Source organism: Leptosomus discolor, chromosome 19, assembly GCF_034619465.1.
Source record: "Leptosomus discolor isolate bLepDis1 chromosome 19, bLepDis1.hap2, whole genome shotgun sequence".
NCBI lineage: Eukaryota > Metazoa > Chordata > Aves > Leptosomiformes > Leptosomidae > Leptosomus > Leptosomus discolor.
Genome location: NC_141409.1, coordinates 1960063 through 1977516, shown reverse-complemented (window position 1 = coordinate 1977516; position 17454 = coordinate 1960063). Strand labels below are relative to the sequence as shown.

The 17454-nt window shown below is 65.6% G+C and overlaps 4 protein-coding genes across 4 annotated transcripts in view; 3 read left to right on the top strand and 1 right to left on the bottom strand.

Annotated features, from left to right (window-relative positions):
- Window positions 1-4433, top strand: part of ABCA2 (ATP binding cassette subfamily A member 2) — a 35403-nt gene extending 30970 nt beyond the window's left edge. The window contains exons 39-49 of the mRNA XM_086475791.1: window positions 608-740; window positions 937-1054; window positions 1187-1365; window positions 1683-1824; window positions 2177-2311; window positions 2545-2648; window positions 2927-3019; window positions 3307-3409; window positions 3563-3700; window positions 3968-4174; window positions 4398-4433. Coding sequence (XP_086331917.1) covers window positions 608-740; window positions 937-1054; window positions 1187-1365; window positions 1683-1824; window positions 2177-2311; window positions 2545-2648; window positions 2927-3019; window positions 3307-3409; window positions 3563-3700; window positions 3968-4174; window positions 4398-4433 — 1388 coding nt within the window. The remainder of the gene's footprint in view (window positions 1-607; window positions 741-936; window positions 1055-1186; window positions 1366-1682; window positions 1825-2176; window positions 2312-2544; window positions 2649-2926; window positions 3020-3306; window positions 3410-3562; window positions 3701-3967; window positions 4175-4397) is intronic.
- Window positions 4434-7406: 2973 nt separating this feature from the next.
- CLIC3 (CLIC family member 3) lies at window positions 7407-10081 on the top strand. The gene is made up of 6 exons (XM_086475705.1): window positions 7407-7469; window positions 8271-8380; window positions 8753-8878; window positions 9004-9110; window positions 9389-9564; window positions 9920-10081. The coding sequence occupies exons 1-6, from the start codon at window positions 7434-7436 to the stop codon at window positions 10079-10081; spliced, it is 717 nt and encodes a 238-aa protein (XP_086331831.1). The 5' UTR covers window positions 7407-7433.
- A 1003-nt stretch (window positions 10082-11084) lies between these two features.
- Window positions 11085-13514, bottom strand: PAXX (PAXX non-homologous end joining factor). The gene is made up of 7 exons (XM_086475779.1): window positions 13417-13514; window positions 13245-13305; window positions 13085-13119; window positions 12821-13011; window positions 12176-12247; window positions 11600-11693; window positions 11085-11487 (listed from the first exon to the last, which is right to left on the bottom strand). Exons 1-7 carry the CDS (start codon window positions 13512-13514, stop codon window positions 11448-11450), a joined length of 591 nt encoding a protein of 196 aa, XP_086331905.1. The 3' UTR covers window positions 11085-11447.
- Window positions 13515-13583: 69 nt separating this feature from the next.
- TMEM141 (transmembrane protein 141) lies at window positions 13584-15409 on the top strand. Its single transcript, XM_086475775.1, has 5 exons — window positions 13584-13637; window positions 13808-13874; window positions 13966-14049; window positions 14332-14463; window positions 15102-15409. Exons 1-5 carry the CDS (start codon window positions 13584-13586, stop codon window positions 15179-15181), a joined length of 417 nt encoding a protein of 138 aa, XP_086331901.1. The 3' UTR covers window positions 15182-15409.
- The last annotated feature ends 2045 nt before the right edge of the window (window positions 15410-17454 follow it).

Below are 17454 nucleotides of genomic sequence, written 5' to 3'. Positions count from 1 at the left end.
CATGAGGGGGCCATGGTGGGCCATGAAGGAGCTGTGGTGGGCCGTGGTGGAGCCATGAGGGGGCTGTGGTGGGCCGTGGTGGAGCCATGAGGGGGCTGTGGTGGGCCGTGGTGGGGCTGGGCTGTGATATGAGGGATGAGGACTGCAAGAGCTCTTTCTCCCAGATGTGACCTCTTGCTTGCAGGGCTGTGCTGCCCAGCCAAAATGAGCCTTTTGCTACTCGCAGCTTCAGCTTGGCCTCAAAAAGCTCTTCCTACTCTCTGCTGCTCCAGCAGCTTCTGTATATAACCAAGTGCTGCTGGCATCATGAGGGGCAATTTTGGGGCAGGATCTGACAAATCCATCCAATACCCACTCTCAGTTGCGTTGATTGGATGCTGAAGCTGAAAAGTTGCAAGATGATTTTTACAACACACGTGCTGTGAGTGGAAAGCCTTGTTGTGACCAGTCCTGGTGCCAGCAGCACTGACCAGCCCAGGCAGCTGCGACAGAGGAGGGGACACGGGAGCAGGACAGTGTCATTGTCACAGGCCAGCTCAAGACGTATGACCAAGTTGTCCCTGCAGGAAGGTGTCCCCAGCCACTCTCTCCTCTTCCTCCCACTCAGGGCAGTTTGATAAAATGAAATCACCCTTTGAATGGGACATCGTGACGCGGGGTCTCGTTGCCATGACAATCGAAGGCTTTGTTGGCTTCTTCATCACCATCATGTGCCAGTACAACTTCTTCCGGAAGCCCCAGTGAGTGTGGCCAGGGAGGGAGGGGCAGGCTGGCGGGGGGGGGCTGGCCACAGGGAAAAGCTTTGCCATCAGGACCCCTTAGCTCGAGGCTGCCTCGGGAGCGGGTGTGAGCTGGGGAGCTGCCCATCCCTGGCAGGGCTGCAGGCAGGTGGCTCCCGTGCCTGCATCCGCACCCTGTGCCCGTGCCCTCCCGCAGGCGGCTGCCTGTCTCCACCAAACCCATCGAGGACGACATTGATGTGGCCAACGAGCGGCACCGCGTCCTGCGTGGCGACGCCGACAATGACATGCTGAAGATCGAGAACCTCACCAAGGTGCAGCAGCAGGGCGGGGGCGGTGAGGGGTGCACGGAGACACCTCGGAGCCGTCCCATCTAAGGGGCGTGGGTCGGGGCTCGGGCTCTAGGTGCCTCCTGGCGGGCTGAGACCCCGTCCCTGCCCCACCAGGTGTACAAGTCCCGCAAGATCGGGCGCATCCTGGCCGTGGACCGGCTGTGCGTGGGTGTGCGGCCTGGGGAGTGCTTTGGGCTGCTGGGCGTCAACGGCGCGGGCAAGACGACCACCTTCAAGATGCTGACGGGGGATGAGAGCACCACGGGTGGAGAGGCCTTCGTTAACGGGCACAGGTTGGGGGGGCGCGGGCTGGGTGGGAGGTGGGGACTCGCTGTCCTAGGGACGGGACGGGGTCTGCTTGGGGGTCTCCCAGGATGAAGCAGTGTGAGCGTGCCCCTGCGGCTCCATGGTGCTCTGCAGCCCTGTGTCCTGCCGGGCTGACCATCATCCCGGGGGTGGCAAGTGACACCAGCTCTCGGCCAAGGCTGCCTGTTGTAGATTAGCTGGGAGAAGACACTCCAGTGTAAACGTGTGTGAAAGTGGGGTGAGCAACGAGGTGCTCTTGAAAAACAGTTACTTCTCCCCACGGCCCCTCCATCCTCTCCTGCAGCATCCTGAAGGAGCTCCTGCAGGTCCAGCAGAGCTTGGGCTATTGTCCCCAGTTCGACGCGCTCTTCGACGAGCTGACAGCCCAGGAGCACCTGGAGCTCTACACCCGCCTGCGCGGCATCCCCTGGAAGGACGAGGAGCGGGTAAGGCTCTGGGCAGGAGATTGTCAGCGCCCGTGGGCTGGTGCTGTGCCATGGGAACAGCATCTCACCAGGCATCTGTGGGGCCCTGAGCCAGTGCTGCTACCCTCCTGGCAGTGCCAGCATAGTGGTGCACCCACACGGAGTGCCAGGGCTGGGCACACGTGCTCGCAGGCCCCCACCGATGCTCATGGCTGTGCCAGGGGCTGCTGTGGGGCTCTGACTGGCACATCACTTGTGGTCCCCTTGGCAGCTGGCCTGTGCCATGGAGCCCAACCGCTTACCCACTGCCTGCTGCCAGTTCTGCCAGCCCCGTGGCCTTGGCAGGGTGACAGCAGCCCCACACACCTTGCAGGTGGTCAAGTGGGCACTGAAGAAGCTGGAGCTGACCAAGTATGCCGACAAGCCTGCCAGCACCTACAGCGGAGGCAACAAGAGGAAGCTGTCCACGGCCATCGCGCTGATCGGCTACCCGGCCTTCATCTTCCTCGTGCGTCTTGGGCTCCGGCACCTTGCCTGTGGGGTCCTCCTCCCTCCTGCATGTCCCTGGGGCTGGCGCCGGGCTAGAGTGGAGGCATGGCCCTGGGTGGGAGCTGCCTGCCCCCCGCTCCACCATGAGTGTCCTGGAGTGTGGGATGGTGCCCTGAGCTGGGCTCAGGACAGGAAGGGGGTGGCAGGGTCCCCTGGGGGCTGGTGTATCTGAGGGTGCTGTCTGTCCCGCAGGATGAGCCCACCACAGGGATGGATCCCAAGGCACGGCGCTTCCTCTGGAACCTCATCCTGGATGTCATCAAAACGGGTCGCTCCGTGGTGCTCACGTCCCACAGGTCCGGGGTTGCTTCTGGCTGCGCCCGTGATGCTTCCAGGCATCTGGGGTGCTGTGTGGGTGGGAGGAGGCTTTTTGGTCTCCAGGGGATGGCATTCCGCAGGGGCATGGGGAGCAGAGGGAACACAGGACACCCTCTGTTGTCTTCTGCCATCCCTGGTGGTGGGGCCACAGCGCCTGGGTGACGGCCTGGGGAGCTCGGCTCCCTACCTGCCCCAACCGCTGCCGCTGGCACTGTCCCTCCGTGCCCCCCTGCTGAAGCTGGCCCTGTCTCCCCAGCATGGAGGAGTGCGAGGCGCTCTGCACCCGCCTGGCCATCATGGTGAACGGGAGGCTCAAGTGTCTCGGCAGCATCCAGCACCTGAAGAACCGGTAAGAGCCCGGTGGGGGTCCAGCACCCCGTGTGCGCTGCGGGGCGGGAGGGGTCCGACCCCCACAGCAGGGTGATGATGGCATGGCACCCAGGGCAAGATGTCAGCCCCTTGTGTGGGTGCTGCTTTGGAGGGTGGGCAGGGCATGGGCTCACTTGACTGTCTTGGCACCGTCCTGGCGGGTGCAGCGGCTGCCACAGAGCATCGTCCCCTCCCGTGGGCTCAGTCCTTCTCCGCAGAGGTGCAGGTGGGGGGCAGGTCCTCACAGGGTCCCTTGTCCCCGTGCAGGTTCGGCGATGGCTACATGATCACGGTGCGCACTAAGTCCAGCCTCAACGTCAAGGAGGTGGTGAGGTTCTTCAACCGCAACTTCCCCGAGGCCGTCCTCAAGGTGAGCTCCCTGCGGTGGCGTCCCCTGCCAGCCCCCGCCTCAGGGTGCAAGCAGCTTTCATCCCCCAAGGGTCACTTCTGTGGAACCCCCCATGGGGTGACAGGAGGGGAGCTGGGAGTGAGGGCTTGGGTGTCACCTCTATGTCTCCTGCAGGAGCGGCACCACACCAAGGCCCAGTACCAGCTAAAGTCAGACCAGATCTCGCTAGCACAGGTCTTCAGCAAGATGGAGCAGGTGGTGGACGTGCTGGGCATCGAAGACTACTCTGTCAGCCAGACCACGCTGGACAATGTGAGACTGGGGACAGTGCGGATGGCTGGATGCTTGTCCCCAGGGAGGGTGGCTGTGCCCAAGGCGGGGATGGCCGTGCCAGAGTGCCTGGCAGAAACCACCTTGGGAAGGTGGAGCTAGGTGGGGGCACAGTGGTGGCCACAGCCCGGAGGGATGTGCTGGGGCCTGTCTCCAGTGGCACGTACGGCAGGTGAGGGGTGGCCAGGGAGTGGAAGTGCTCATGGGAGTCTCTCACAGCCTCCTGCCTCTTCCCCCCCCGCCCCCCAGGTGTTTGTGAATTTTGCCAAGAAGCAAAGTGACAACCTGGAGCAGCAGGAGACAAGCCCCAGCTGCACCCTGCAGTCACCCCTGGAACGTGTGCTGAGCCTGCTGCGCCCCCGGGCCGCCCCCACGGAGCTGCGGGCCCTGGTGGTGGAGGAGCAGGAGGACTTGGAGACTGATGACGAAGGCCTCATCAGCTTCGAGGAGGAGAGGGTGAGAAATTGTCCCCAGATCTGGATGTCCCTTGTCCCAGCTGTGTCCCTGCCACGGGGTACCAGGGTTGGGACCAGAGATGGACCAGAGAGGCTCTCTGGGAGGGGTGGCAGCTCCCCCTGACCAGGCTGGATCCTGGCCCCAGCAGCACTGGGCGTGCTGGGCAGAGCAGGCAGCCGAGCCCTGCCCAGCCCTTGAGCCCTGCCCGTCTCTGTCCCCACAGGCTCAGCTCTCGTTCAACACAGACACGCTGTGCTGAGACCCCGGGGGCAGCCACATCCCCCTGCCTGTGAAACCACCAAACCCTTTTGGCCTCTCCCCTCCCTTTGCCCCATCGAGGGAGCTGCCATGACCAGAGGCGTGTGCCAGAGAGGACATGGCGAGTATGGCACTGGCCTGGAAGGATCTCACGAGCCACCACCTGCCAGGTGGCCTTTGTCCCCTTCAGCTCTGGGGCAGTGTCGCTGCGTGGTGCCGGGGGCCACCGTCCTCGGCCGGCTCGCCCAGCCAGCACGTGCTATGGACGGAGACTGCAGAGAGAAGGACGCGGCTTGGGGACAGTGCTGCCGGCCCCACGCGCCTCGAGGTAGAGACGAGGCCTGTGAGTGGTGCCTTTGGTTGGACACCCGTGTTGCACCCACCCCAGGGACCCTCAGCTCCGGGGACACCCCCCAGCACCGGCACCACCCCAGGCCTGGCCCTGGCAGGGCAGGAGGAAGGATGTCCGCTTTCGCCTTGTTTCCATCACCCCTGGCTTGGCGTTTGCCTTTGGCACTGCGAGGGGCGAGGGGCCTGGTGCTGCAGGGACAGGAGCTCTGGTGCTTCAGCCATGATTGATTTCTGTCACCGACGGAATGTCACCGGTGACCCCCAGCCTGCCTGAGATGGGGCCCCAGCCCCGCTGGTGCGTCCTGCCCACCCCGCGCTGCTGCCAGCCCTGGCCCTGTGTTGCCACCGTGCGCTGGGCACTTGGCACCGTCCCCGGGGCCAAGCAGCAGCGCCGCCGCAGAGGGGCACGTGGTGGGGCAGAGGGGTGTTTCACAGGGTATTTCACACGCTGGCACCAGCTGTTTCTGCCCTCTGCCCCTAACCGCGTCCCTCCTCCCAGCGCCCCTCCTGCCTGCCCTCACCGCCTGCTTCCACCACCACAAGGCATCACCGTGGCCAGGCCACCTTTGCTCTGTCCCCCTCCTCTTCCCCCTTGCCCTGGCACTCATTGCTCAGCGTCCGGCCGTGTACAGGAGCCACCTGCAGTGGTTTCTTATTGTTGGGTCACTGGTGGTACTGGAAGAAGGGTTGCTGCACCCCAAGATGGCTTGTGAAGCTGGGAGTGGGGTGGCCTTGAGGTACCAAGGACAAGACGGCCCAGCTGGGCACCAGCACAGCCTGGCAGTGGTGCCCAGGGTGGTGGGGAGGGGAGGATGGACCGTGGCAGTGGGGCTGGCAGCATCACCGGGCTGGCAGCGGGCACCCCCTCAGCCAGCAGTGCCCCTCCTTTCTGCAGAGGGTCCTGCTGCCTGCTCACCCATGGGGGCCGTGTCCGGCACCCGCAGCCTGGCAGCAGCCATGCCCAGAGGTGGGGTGACAGCAGGGCCCGTGACGCTGACCCCAACCACCCAGCCACCCCATGGGTGCCCCAGGCTTTTGCAGCCCCCCCTCCTCCCTGGGGCGTGCCCAGGTCTGGGCTGCCTCTGTGTGCCCGGCTGCCCTTTGTGCCTCCCTGGCACGGGCTCGACGGGAGGCCCTGGCCTGGCTACTGCTGGGCACACCAGCTCGCTGCTGGGTGGGGGTGGATTTGGGCCAGCCCTGGCACCGCTCAGGCACAGGAGCAGGGGCTGACCCTCCACTGCCCCCATGCCCCCCAGTCTCGCCAGTCCTGTATGCCACCTGCTATAGATTGTGATACAATATACAGTATTTTCAATAGGGGAAAAATTGGGGGGAGATGAGCTCTATTTTCAGATTTTTCAGACCATATTTTTTTTAATGGCATACCGGAAACTGGATGGTCCTGGGGTGGATGGCACGGGTGGGCAGCCCCCACCCAGGGTGCCCCCTGCTCCCTTGCTGGGCACACTCTGCCTTCCTGGGTGGGTGCTGGGGGATGAGCCAGGGTGGGGTTAGCCCTTTGCCACCGGGCAGAGAGGGGATGGTGTCACCTTTGGGTCCCCAGCTGTGACCTCGGTGGGGGCACTCCAGGGTGGGCACAGTGCTGTGGTCTGACCATGGCTTTGTCCTCGCCCCGCACCCACCCCCCTGCCCTGCCGCTCAGGGCTCCAAGAGGACACTGGCACCCCCTGCCCAGCCTTCCCATCCGCAGAGCTGCCCCCACCCGCTATTGTGCCACCACTCCCATGCCCTGTGGCTTTTGATGGTCAATGGAGATGCTTTTGTGCCCCCACCGTGGCATGCCCACACAGCCTGGGTGGCCACAGTGGCCTCTCTGTCCTGGGCTCAGCCTGGGTGGCTGCGGTGGCCTCCCAGCCCTGGGGCCCAAACCCTCCTGGGGGCACCCCGAGGGTGGCTGCAGGGTGGGAGCAGGAGGGCATCACCCCAGGACAGGGGTGGCCACTGCCTTAACACTATTCGCTTCATTGAGTTTGGCCCCGCTTCCCACCTCACCTCCCTCTGCACGTCCTTGGCCACCAGCCATGGGTGCAGTGCTGGTGCCACACACGGCCCCTGGCACGGGGCACCCCGAGGGGTGGGGACGCCTTGGAGGAGCCTGTACATTGCTAGCAAAAGAAACAAAAAAAAGATGAAATGTGAAAATAATGATCGTTTTAAATAAAAAATAACTGGAGCCAGCGGGGCTGCGTGGTTGCTGGTGGGCAGAAATGCCAGGGCTGTGTGCCCAGGAAGAGGCCGGGCTGGGCAGGGGGTTTGCAGTGCCCCGAAGTGGGGGTGCAGGAGCCTGCTACGGGCAGAGGGAACCGGGCACTGTACCCAGTGCTTGGCATCTGCCGGGGTGGGTGGTGGGTCTGGCCGGGGGCGTGAAGCCCTGCAGGGCACAGGCAGGAGCTGCCGCAGCAGGCGATGCTGCGGGTCACCCAGGTGGGACAGGGGCTGGCAGCAGGGTGTCCGGGGCCCCACGGCAGGGTGTCCGGGGCCCCACGGCAGGGTGTCCCCGGCTGCACCGTGGGGCCAGGTGTGGGTGGGAGCGGGTGCGCCCCGGGCAGGAATGTGGGCTGGGAGGGGCCGCAGCTCCGGCAGGGCACTCACACCACAGCCACCACTCAAACAGCAGCCACCACCCAGCATGGCCGAGAAACCCCAAATCCAGCTCTTCGTCAAGGTGAGGGGGGGGGGGGGTCGTGGGGTCCTGCGGTGCCCCAGGCCGGTGGGTGCCTCTGGCTGCCACCCCAGCATCGCCCGGGCTGCGGTGGCCCAGCTGCCCCTGCCCAGCCGTGGGGCTCCGGGGGGGCAGCGGGCAGCTCGGGGCTCTTCTCCGGGGCACAGCAAGCTGCTGCCTGCCCCGCGGGTGCAGGGGGCTGCGGGTGCTCAGCCTGTGGTGTTGGACTGGGGAGACCCCCAAACCAGGGCTGCCTGCCCGGCAGCTCAGCCACCACAGCATCTGCCTGCGCCTGCCAGGCCCTGCCCAGCCACTGCCCGGCCGGGGCAGTTTGTCCAGCTGCACAGGGCAGGACAGGGCCCGCCTGGGATGGCACCTGGGGGCAAAGGGGCCACCAGCATCACCATCACCTTCCTCCGGCACAGCCCCTACCACAGCTGCCCCCCCCCCCCCCCGTGCCACTGCCATCGCTGTGTCCCAGCCCACGCCCCCTCAGCCCTGCAGGGCTGGGGCGGTCTGGGGTCCCCTGGTCCCCTGGGGTTGCCAGGAGCAGCACCCGCTGTGCCACGCAGGCTATTCTGGGGTGGGGCACAGAGGCCCCAGGACTGGCACCCTGCCTGGCGTAGCAGGTGCCACGGGCTGCAAGTGCTGGTCACCAGCCTGTGGCCAGCCTGGGGGGGGGGGGGGGTGGCATGTGCCCTGGTACCCTCACCCGGCACCCACCGGCGCTGCCTGGGCGGCGCTGCCCCCGCTGTGGCCGTGCCAGGGCGCGGGGGCAGCTGAGCTCTCCCTCTCTGCCCGCAGGCGAGCGAGGATGGGGAGAGCATGGGCCACTGCCCCTTCTGCCAGCGGCTCTTCATGGTGCTGCTGCTCAAAGGGGTGCCCTTCACCCTCACCACCGTGGACACGAAGAGGTGAGTGGCATCCCCCTCCCAAGGGGCTTCCGGCCTCGGGGCCAGGGCCACGGGCAGGGTAGGACAGCCTTGCCCTGGCACACTGGGCCGGGGGGGGGCGGTAGGTCCCCAGCACCTTGGGAATGGACGTGAAGGGTGGGCACTGTGGGACACATGGAGCCTGTTGTACCCTGCCCCGCAGCTGCCCATCGCTGCCTGAGGGAGGCTGGTGGGCACTTTCCAGGGCAGAGCTGCCAGGGGCACGCAGCGAGGCAGGAGCAGCCAAGGGGCACCACCTCGCCCCTTTGCCCAGGACACGTGTGCAAAAACACACACGCGTGTGTGGTGCCCTGGGCACTGCCAGGCATCAGCATCTGTCCCCACCTCCCCCAGGGCGCTGGACGTGCTGAAGGACTTTGCGCCGGGAGCCCAGCTGCCGGTTTTGCTCTACAACGGCGAGCCCAAGACTGACACCGTCACCATCGAGGACTTCCTGGAGGACAAGCTGGCCCCCCCCATGTCAGTGGCCAGGGGACAAGGGGCCAAAGAGGGGCAGGACAGGCTGAGAGAGCGGCAGGCGGGCAGGCAGCACACAAGCCTGCCAGCCCCTGCCTCCTTCCTCAGCTGTGCCCCCGTCCCTGCAGGTTCCCCAGCCTGGTCCCACGGTACAGGGAGTCAAGCCTGGCCGGGAACGACATCTTCCACAAGTTCTCCACCTTCATCAAGAACCCGGTGCCTGCCCAGGATGAAGGTGAGGAGCTGGGTAGGGGGACACCCCACACGACCTTTCAAGTGCCACCAGCCCGAAGCCTGGTCAGCCTCTCCAGCCCTCCCCTGCCCCAGGCCATAGCTGGGTCTCTCCAGGCACTGCCCCTCCCCACATGGTCCGGTGTGGACGAGCCAGGGCTCCTTTCGGAGGGCCGGGGCAGGTGCCAGCCTGGGCAATGGAGGAAGAGTGCAGGCGGGCACTGCCCGGGCAGAGGGCCAGGCTGGCAGGAGGCCACAGCAGAGCTGCCGCCCTCCCTGCAGCGCTGCAGCGGAGCCTGCTGCGGGCCCTGCTGAAGCTGGACGAGTACCTGAGTGCCCCCTTGGAGTACGAGCTGGCCCACGACCCCCAGCTCCGGGTCTCCCAGCGCCGCTTCCTCGATGGGGATCAGCTCACGTTAGCCGACTGCAACCTGCTGCCCAAGCTCAACATCGTTCAGGTGCCGTGCCCTTCCCCTTGCCCTGGCTCCTCGATGCTGCCGGCCCCACGCTCTCACCTCCCCCTGGGTGCCTGCAGCACACCCCTGCTCTTTTGCCAACACCTCGTGTCCCCCTGGCACCCCCCTCCCCACGACCCCAGCCCAGCACAGTGCCTCCCCCAGACCTCGCTCCCCTCTGCATCCCCTAACGGGTGCCACCCCTCGTCTGGTGCAGGGCCAGGGACGTCCCCTGGCCCCCTGCCACCCTTCGTGGCTGGCTCTTGCCCATGAACTCTACCACGCAGCCGCGGGGCCCTCCTTGGCACACCGCAGGCATGTGGGGCTGGGCAAGGGCTCAGCCCGTTTCTGCCCGCAGGTCGTGTGCCAGCACTACCGCAGCTTTGGGATCCCCAAGGACCTGCGGAGTGTCTGGCACTACCTCAACAGCGCCGGTGAGACCAAGGAGTTCAAATACACCTGCCCCAACAGCGAGGAGATCGTGCAAGCCTATCGCTCCGTGGTCCGGTTGCCGCAGTGAGCCGGGCACGCGCCCAGGGGGGCGCAGGGCCGGCGTCAGGCAGCAGGCCAGCACCTGCCCCGGTCCTGCCGCAACCACCACAGTCCCGCCTGCATGCACTCAGGAGGGCAGAGAGCACGAGCTGTGCCCCTGTGCACCCAAACTCCCCCAGCTGGCACCCCTGCCCGAGGTGCCGGCAGCAATCTGCGTCTGGCCGAGCCCACAAATGTGTTCTTCACCTCTTGTGCCACCTTCCCTGCCTGGCCAGGACCCCCTCGACCTGCCCCGCGGTCCCTCGAGCATCAGGATGGGTGCAAGGGGGCCACAGCTGCAGGCACCGTCTGTACCAGAGCTGGGCAATGCCGAGGGCAAGGGCAGGAGCTGGGGAGGAAAAAGTGCCCAGAGCAGAGGGCTGCAGGGCGCAGAGGGCAACACACCCCAGGGGGGCTGCCTGCGGCCTCCCTCGGAGGCACACTGTGCCACCCGTCAGTGATGACCCCGGGCAGGGCCATGCCAGGGCAGCAGCACCAAGTTGCTGCACCAGGGGATGGGAACCGGCACAGCCACAGCAGAGCTCGGGGCATGGAGCCGGGGGGGGGGGGGGTGGCGCAGGTGGCAGACATGGCCTGGCCCCCATCATCCTGCGCGAGGGATGGGGGTGAAGCGGGGCAAGTCCGGGGCAAGTCCAAGCCAGGTCAGAGCTCCCAGAAATCAATAAAGGCTTTGCAAGTGAGACAAGCGTCAGTCTGGAGTGACCAGCCCCAGCAGCTCTTCCCCCTTGCAGGACATCACAGCGACCTCCCAGTGCCCAGCGAGGGCTGGGCCCATTCTCCCAGCTCTCCAGGCGGCTGGGGAGGCTCTAACCACTCACCCACCAGCTCACTGGCACAAAGCTGGCAGGAAAGTGAACTGCTCCGAACCCCCGACCCTCCAAGCTCAGCTGAAATTGGCCGCAGGGATCCTGAGCAAGGGAAAGGCTGAATGGACTGAGGCAATCGCGCTGGCCTGGACCCCAGAGACCAGCTGGCTAAAATCATTTTTACTGGCAATAAGTTAAGCACAGGCAATCTTTTCGTTACACAGCAATATAAAAGTTTTTTAAAACCCCCACCAATTCATGGCAAGTGAGGTCGAGGTGTGGCCCCTGCCAGCGGGGAGGAGCTGCAGGAAAATAAAGTCACCACTTCTGTTGCCCGCCCCCGCCCCCGCTGAGGATCGGCTCAGGCCGCCAGGCGCTGGCTCCAGCCCTCTGGGTCCTGCTCGCCTCATGGGCCTCCCAGGGCACAAGGAGCTCAGCAGACCCAGGGTGCAGCGGAACCTCCACCAGCCACACACGTAGCCGACAAGGCTTCGGCAGAGCTGTCATCGGGGGACGGGGCAGCACAGGTCAGGAATCCTCGAAATCCACTCCAGACGGTGCCTTCTTGCTAGAAGGAGATGGAGGGAGCATCACAGCCCAAAGCCCCACACCCTGCTCCCACACAGCTACAAAGCAGCATCCCCTGGGTCTCCACGCAGCCCTGCCCCAGCAGCACGTACCTTTTGAAGCCAGGGTTAATGAGAGACTCTCCCGGGATCTTCCTCTTGGCTGGCAAAGCTGAGCCAGCACTCCTGTTCTTCCTGGGGCTGGGGTCTGCCTCGGGCAGGGATGGGTGGGATGGGGATTGCAAAACATCAGCTAGTTGCTTTGGCAGTCCTGCAAGCCCCTCCCTGCCCAGGGGGAGCCGCCAGCAGCCCAGCCTGGCAGGCCCAGCATCTGTGGTGAGTGAGGAAGGGCCAAGCCTGGCCTCCTCTCCCAAAGGACCTGCCACGGCCCCCAGTCTGGACGAGCAGTGAAGTGTGCCCTGCCAGAGGCCAGCGAGCAACCTGCCTGGTGACGCCCAGCACCTGACCTGAGCACAGCGCATCCCTGACACCCTGAGAGCCACCGCGCTGAGCCCTGGCCCCTTCCGTGCTGGGAAGGGCACCAAAACAGCGGGGCAGCTGGGAGCGGCCACAGCCGAGGGGACTCCGAGTGTCCTGGGGAGCACATGGACACGGGGCCAGCAGCCTTCTGGGGAAGAGAAGTCGAACAAGCCGTGGGACCTGGGGAGGTGCCCCCTGGCAACTACCTACCTGGCAGGAAGAGCTGCTGGCTGCGGGCAGCGTTCTTCTCAGGGCTGCAGGAAGACGCCGCTGTCTCCACCACTGCCGAGACAGGAACCAGAGACAGAGCTTGTGACAACATACCCCAACGCAGCATGCAGCACCCCAAGCCTCCCCAGCAAGCTCCCTCCCCTCCACAGCCAAACTGAGCTACATTCTCCTCCCAGCACTCCCACCCAGGCTGCCGCTACCCCAGGACCTTCCTAGATCCCTCAAACAGCGACCTCTGCAAGGCGACTCCCACACACAGAGCTGACGGTGCGGTGCTGGCCACGGGGACAGCACAGAGTTTCTGCACAGAGACACAACACTGCGGCCTCTGGTCCCATGCGGGATCCCTTCTGCCCGAGGTGGTCAGGCGCAGACCCTGGCCAGCTCTGGGAACCGGCCAGCCCAAACGGGAAAAAGAAGGCAGCACCTCCGCGGCCCAGCCCTCCTGGCATGAGCGAGGAGAAACCCCTCGGGGCGAGGCCAGGGAGGCCCAGCCTTCTCCCATCGCCGGCTGAGCTGGATCACTTGGGGCACCTTTGCGTGGGGGGGACGATACCGCGAAGGGGTCAGGGAACTGCCCGACCTCCCCCCCGCCTTTACCCCCTTCCAAATCCCACCACGGACCTTCCAGGCGCCTCTCCAGGCTCTCGACGCGCCCCGCCATACCGAACACCAGCGCCTGGAGCTGGCTCCTCGCCTCGGCGACGGGCAGCTTGAGGAGATCCAGGGCCGAGCACGGCGCCTCCTCCCGCACCCGCAGCGTGGCCTTCCCCTCGCCCAGGCTCAGCCAGGCGCCCCCCTGCCCCAAGGCTTCCCTGCGCGGGAGAGGCCGGGGTGAGGGGGGGACCCTCGGCGGAGGGGCCGGGTCCCCGCGGCTTCGGCACCCACCTGAGCTTCGTGCCGTGCTCCTCCGGTGGGCACCGCTGAGGAGAAGAGGGGGAACGTCCGAAACCGCCTTCCCCAACCCCTGCCCAGGGCCAGGCCCGGGCCCCACCGCTGCCCCGGCCCCGGCCCGGGCCTTCCCCGCCGCCCCGGCCCCGGTACGTACGCAGCCAAGCGGCGGGCGGGCGCCCACCTCCCCGGCCCAGACCTCCAGCGCGTCGGTCACACTGCGGGAGGCAGCGGCTCAGGCTGCGCCGGGGCTGCCCGCCCCCAGCCCGGCCCGGCCCCGGCCCCGCTCCCGTCCCCGGCCCCGCTCCCGTCCCCAGCCCCGCACTCACTACACGGTGCCGCCGGGGCCGGGGCCGGGGCGGCAGTAGCAGAGGTACCGGCCCGGCCCGGCCTGCAGCAGGTGGAAGGGCCCGGCCGGCTCCGCCATGGCGGCAGCGCCGGAAGGGGCGGGCGAGGCCTGCGGGCCGGCCCCGGCACAGGGTCCGCCGGCCCCGCCATGGTCAACCTGGGGCTGCGGCGGGTGGAGGACAGCGTGGCTGCCAAACACCCGGTGCGACCTGCGGGGGCCGGGACTGGGCGGGGGGGGCACCGGGGGCCGGGGCTGAGGGAGCCGGGGGGGGCGGCGGGGCCGGGGCTGCGGGAGCCGGGGGGGCGGCGGGGCCGGGGCTGCGGGAGCCGGGGGACGGGTGCCGGCGCCCCGCACTGAGTGTGCCCCCGCAGGCGCTGCAGCAGTACGCGGCCTGCCAGTCCCACGCCTTCATGAAGGGCATCGGCGCCTTCCTCGCAGGTACGGCCGGGCCCGGCTCCCTCCGGGGGCCGCGGGTGGGGGGGCGGCCCGGGCGGGGCCGTGGCCGGTAACAGCTCCCGCGTTTCGGCAGGCAGCGGAGCCGCCTTCGCCGTGCAGAAGCTGGTGAACAAGAAGGTGCCGTACAGCCTGCAGTGGAGCCTGCTGCTGGCCGGGGGTGAGTGTCCTGCCCGCGCCCGGGCCGGCTGCGGGATGCCGCGGTGAGCGCGGTCGCGGCAGGAGCAGGGCCGCGTTGCAGGCAGAAGGGCTCTTTGCCCTTAGCGTGGGGGATCTTCTCCGCTGGCTCCCGTCACATCCCTGCTCCCCACAGCGCTGTGGGGCTCGGGGACAGCTCGCAGGCAGCTGCAGCAGCTCGTAAGCTGGCAGGTGCTTCCCCCACCGCTGCCCTTAGCAAATGCCCTTGCTGACAGTGCTCTCAGGAGCGTCTTGGTCTCTTCAGCCACAGGGTCCCTCGCCAGCTATGTGGTAACCAGAGCTGAGACGCAGAAATGCTCTGATTTCTGGATTTACCTGGAGACAGGCAAGTCACCACAGGAACTCGCCGTGGCTGGTAGGGTGCCTCAGGCTGCAGGTACGTTCACATCTCTCCCTGCTGCTTTCCCTGGGCTTGTTGTGCCTGGTTCTTCCCTGCTGCAACAATTTGCTGTTCCTGCTTCATAATTAAGCTGGTGACTGTGTCGTTGCCAGAATCCCCGTATGAGTCCCACACTGGCACAGCGTGGCCAAGGGTTGGGAGCAGGTGCCTGGGATGGCAGCAGTGCTGGGTGGCTGGAGCACCCTGCCTGACCTCATGGCTCTTGTGTCCCTCCGTGCTCCTGGCCCATCGCCTGCGCTGCAGGTACCTGAGGCAGGGCTGGCAGCGTGGGGTGGGAGCGCTCGCTTCTGCCTGCTGCCCTGCCTGCTTTGTGGATTCACAACAGCCAGCATGAAGGGCTTGTTTGCTGGAAGAGGAAGAAGAAGGTGGGGACGGAGGGAGGCAGTAAACCCCTCCGCACCTCGGTTGCTCTGTACAGTGGGCAGAGCTGGAGGGGCACCGGGACAGCCACTGCTGGGCGGTTCCCATGGCTACTAGCAGCTTTCTCCCACTGGTACCCTGAGCTCCCCAAGGCTGGGCCTAGCTGAAGAGGCTTCACCAGGTCTCTGGGCTTCTCTGCCCGCCCCTGGCAAACACGCTGGGCTAGTTGGGGGTCCATGGTCTTTCTGTTGCAGAGAATCTGCCCAGCCCAGAGGACAGAGAGAGCGTGGCACCACCAGTGAAGAGGAACAAGTATGGGGATGTTGTGGAGTAGCCAGCAGAGCACAGCTCACCGTGCCTGCGTCCTGCTTCACCCCTTCCTGCCTGCCCAGCCTGCCTGTGCCTGTGCCGCCTGCGAAACTGGTGGGCTCTGTGGCACTGCCTGTTCCCACTGACCCTGCAGTGGCGGATCAGTGGGGGAGGCCCCGCGGGGATTGCTGCCTCCCAGGTGGCCTCTGAACGTTGCACGTGGGGGTGCAATAAAAGTTGAGAGCTGAAAGCACTTGTTGTGGATGGAGTGAAGGCTGGCGGAGGGACAGGGAGAGCTGGGGTGCAGGTGACAAATGTCACCCTGAGGCAGCCCCTGCAGTAAACGCCGGAGCGGGGAGCTCTGGGCCCCCTGAGGCCACCGCACTCGCAATCCAACAGCACAGGGCTCTGAGGTGACAGCAGGCACGGATGGGTCTGGGCTAAGCTGTGAGAGGGCAGAGCTGCTGCCGTCTGCTCTCTGTTTCTTGAGCCTGACCGGTGGCAGTGTCCCTGTCCTTATAGCAGCAAGGCTTTTCTCACCTGCCGGAATGAGCTGAGCCCTGCAGCCACACGGCCTCTGGGTTGTCCTCTCTGCCCCTGCAAAGGGGGTGCACGCGGTGCTCGCCTTCTCTTGGGGCACATCACCCAGCCAGTCCCAGACTCTCCATCCAGATCTGTAACCAGCCGGCAAGGGAATGGCACCATCTCAAATCCCACTTGTCCAGAGGGGCACGTGGGAAGGTTAAGAAGCCTCTCTTCACGTTTTCCTAACAGCAAACTCCAAGTCATGACTAGGGCAACCCAGCTGCTCTTAGTGGATGTCCAGCTCCAATTCACCTGCAGCTGAACGTCTCTGAAGGGGAAACCCAGCCTGGGTTCTGGAAGCCAGCTGCTTTCGCAGAGCAGAGCAGCAGCTCTTCAGCTTCGGAGAGCAGAAACGCCTCCTCCTGTGTGAGAGGTGGAGACGGTCCCCAAGCCTCGCCAGAGGAGGGAGTCCCTGTGCTGAGGAGACGAGGGGCCCGGGGAAGAAACGGTTTGGGGGCTCAGAATATCGTCTGAACTGGCATCACACTGGGCCTGTGCAGAGAGATGGGGAGCAGCCAGTGGAACAGCCAAAAGCAAAGTGGCTGCTGGGAACGGGTGGGTTTGAGCCAAGCAGGCGTCCTGGGAGCTCGGCCGGAGCGGGGCGTGGAGCTGGTGCTGCCTGTGAGAGCAAGGAGGGCAGCGAGAAACCCCAGCTCTCACTAAAGCTGCTCCTCCTCGGCTGTGCGGGGGAACGCAGTGGAGCTGAAGGCTCTTTCCAGATGGGCTGGCGAGTCAGGACTGGCCCCGCGCAGCTGCCCGGCGGCTGGGTGCTGCCGTGGCCTCTGAGCTGCCGGTGATGCACGAACGCGCTGCTGAGCCTGCGGGCAGCTCTCTTGCCCGGCTTGGGTGCCAGACCCGGTCCCCAGGGAGCAGAGGCTCCCTCCGTGTTTTCCTTACGTGGAGGCTGTGGCCGTGAGCACAGGGGTGGGTGCGCAGGACGGCCGGCTTGAGCGCTAACTGCTCACGCCTTTGGGGTGACGGGACCTCTAGCGCTTGGGAAACCTCAACTTGGCAACTGTGGCTGGTTGAAACGCTTCCACTTCCAGGTGGGCCTGAGCCTGGGGTGAGGTTTGAAGCCCACCTTGGTCCATCTCGGGGGCGGTTCTCCGGGCTGGTATAGCATACGAAGCTGTGATGGTGCCCCAGCACTGGGCAGGCTGCAAGTGATTGAGACCTTCAGGCAGAGCCTGACCTGTGGTTGGGTCTGAGTAACCCCATAAGTGACTCTACCCTGCGAGACAGCCAGGCTTGAGCAGCCTGTTGCTGATCAAGACCCGCAGAGCCGTAGGAGTGGTTACAAAGATTTATTTCTGATTATAAAAAAAAACACCGAACCTTCTGCACGTGCGCACGTCCCTGTTTTCACTGATTCGGAAATGAAGGTGCATCCTCCCAGCTCCCTGCTGTGAGGTGATGCAGGGCTCAAATCCTAAAGCAGCACAAAGCCCCGCTCCCACAGTGATCCCCTTACCTCTGTGCTGGCACGGCCATGCACCAGGGTGCCATGGGGTTATTTTGTGCCATTGCCGGGGGGACAGAGGAGGCTCTGGCTGTGACAAAGGCGAGTCTGGCTTAGTAACCGCAGGAATGGGGAAGGCACAGCATCTGGTTGCTGGAGCAGGACCCAGGAAGCTGCCCGCTCCCCATGACTGGTTGTTGCTTAGCCCCTACCCAAAGCCCCTGTGCTGAGGCTGATGGAAGCCCAGGCGAAGG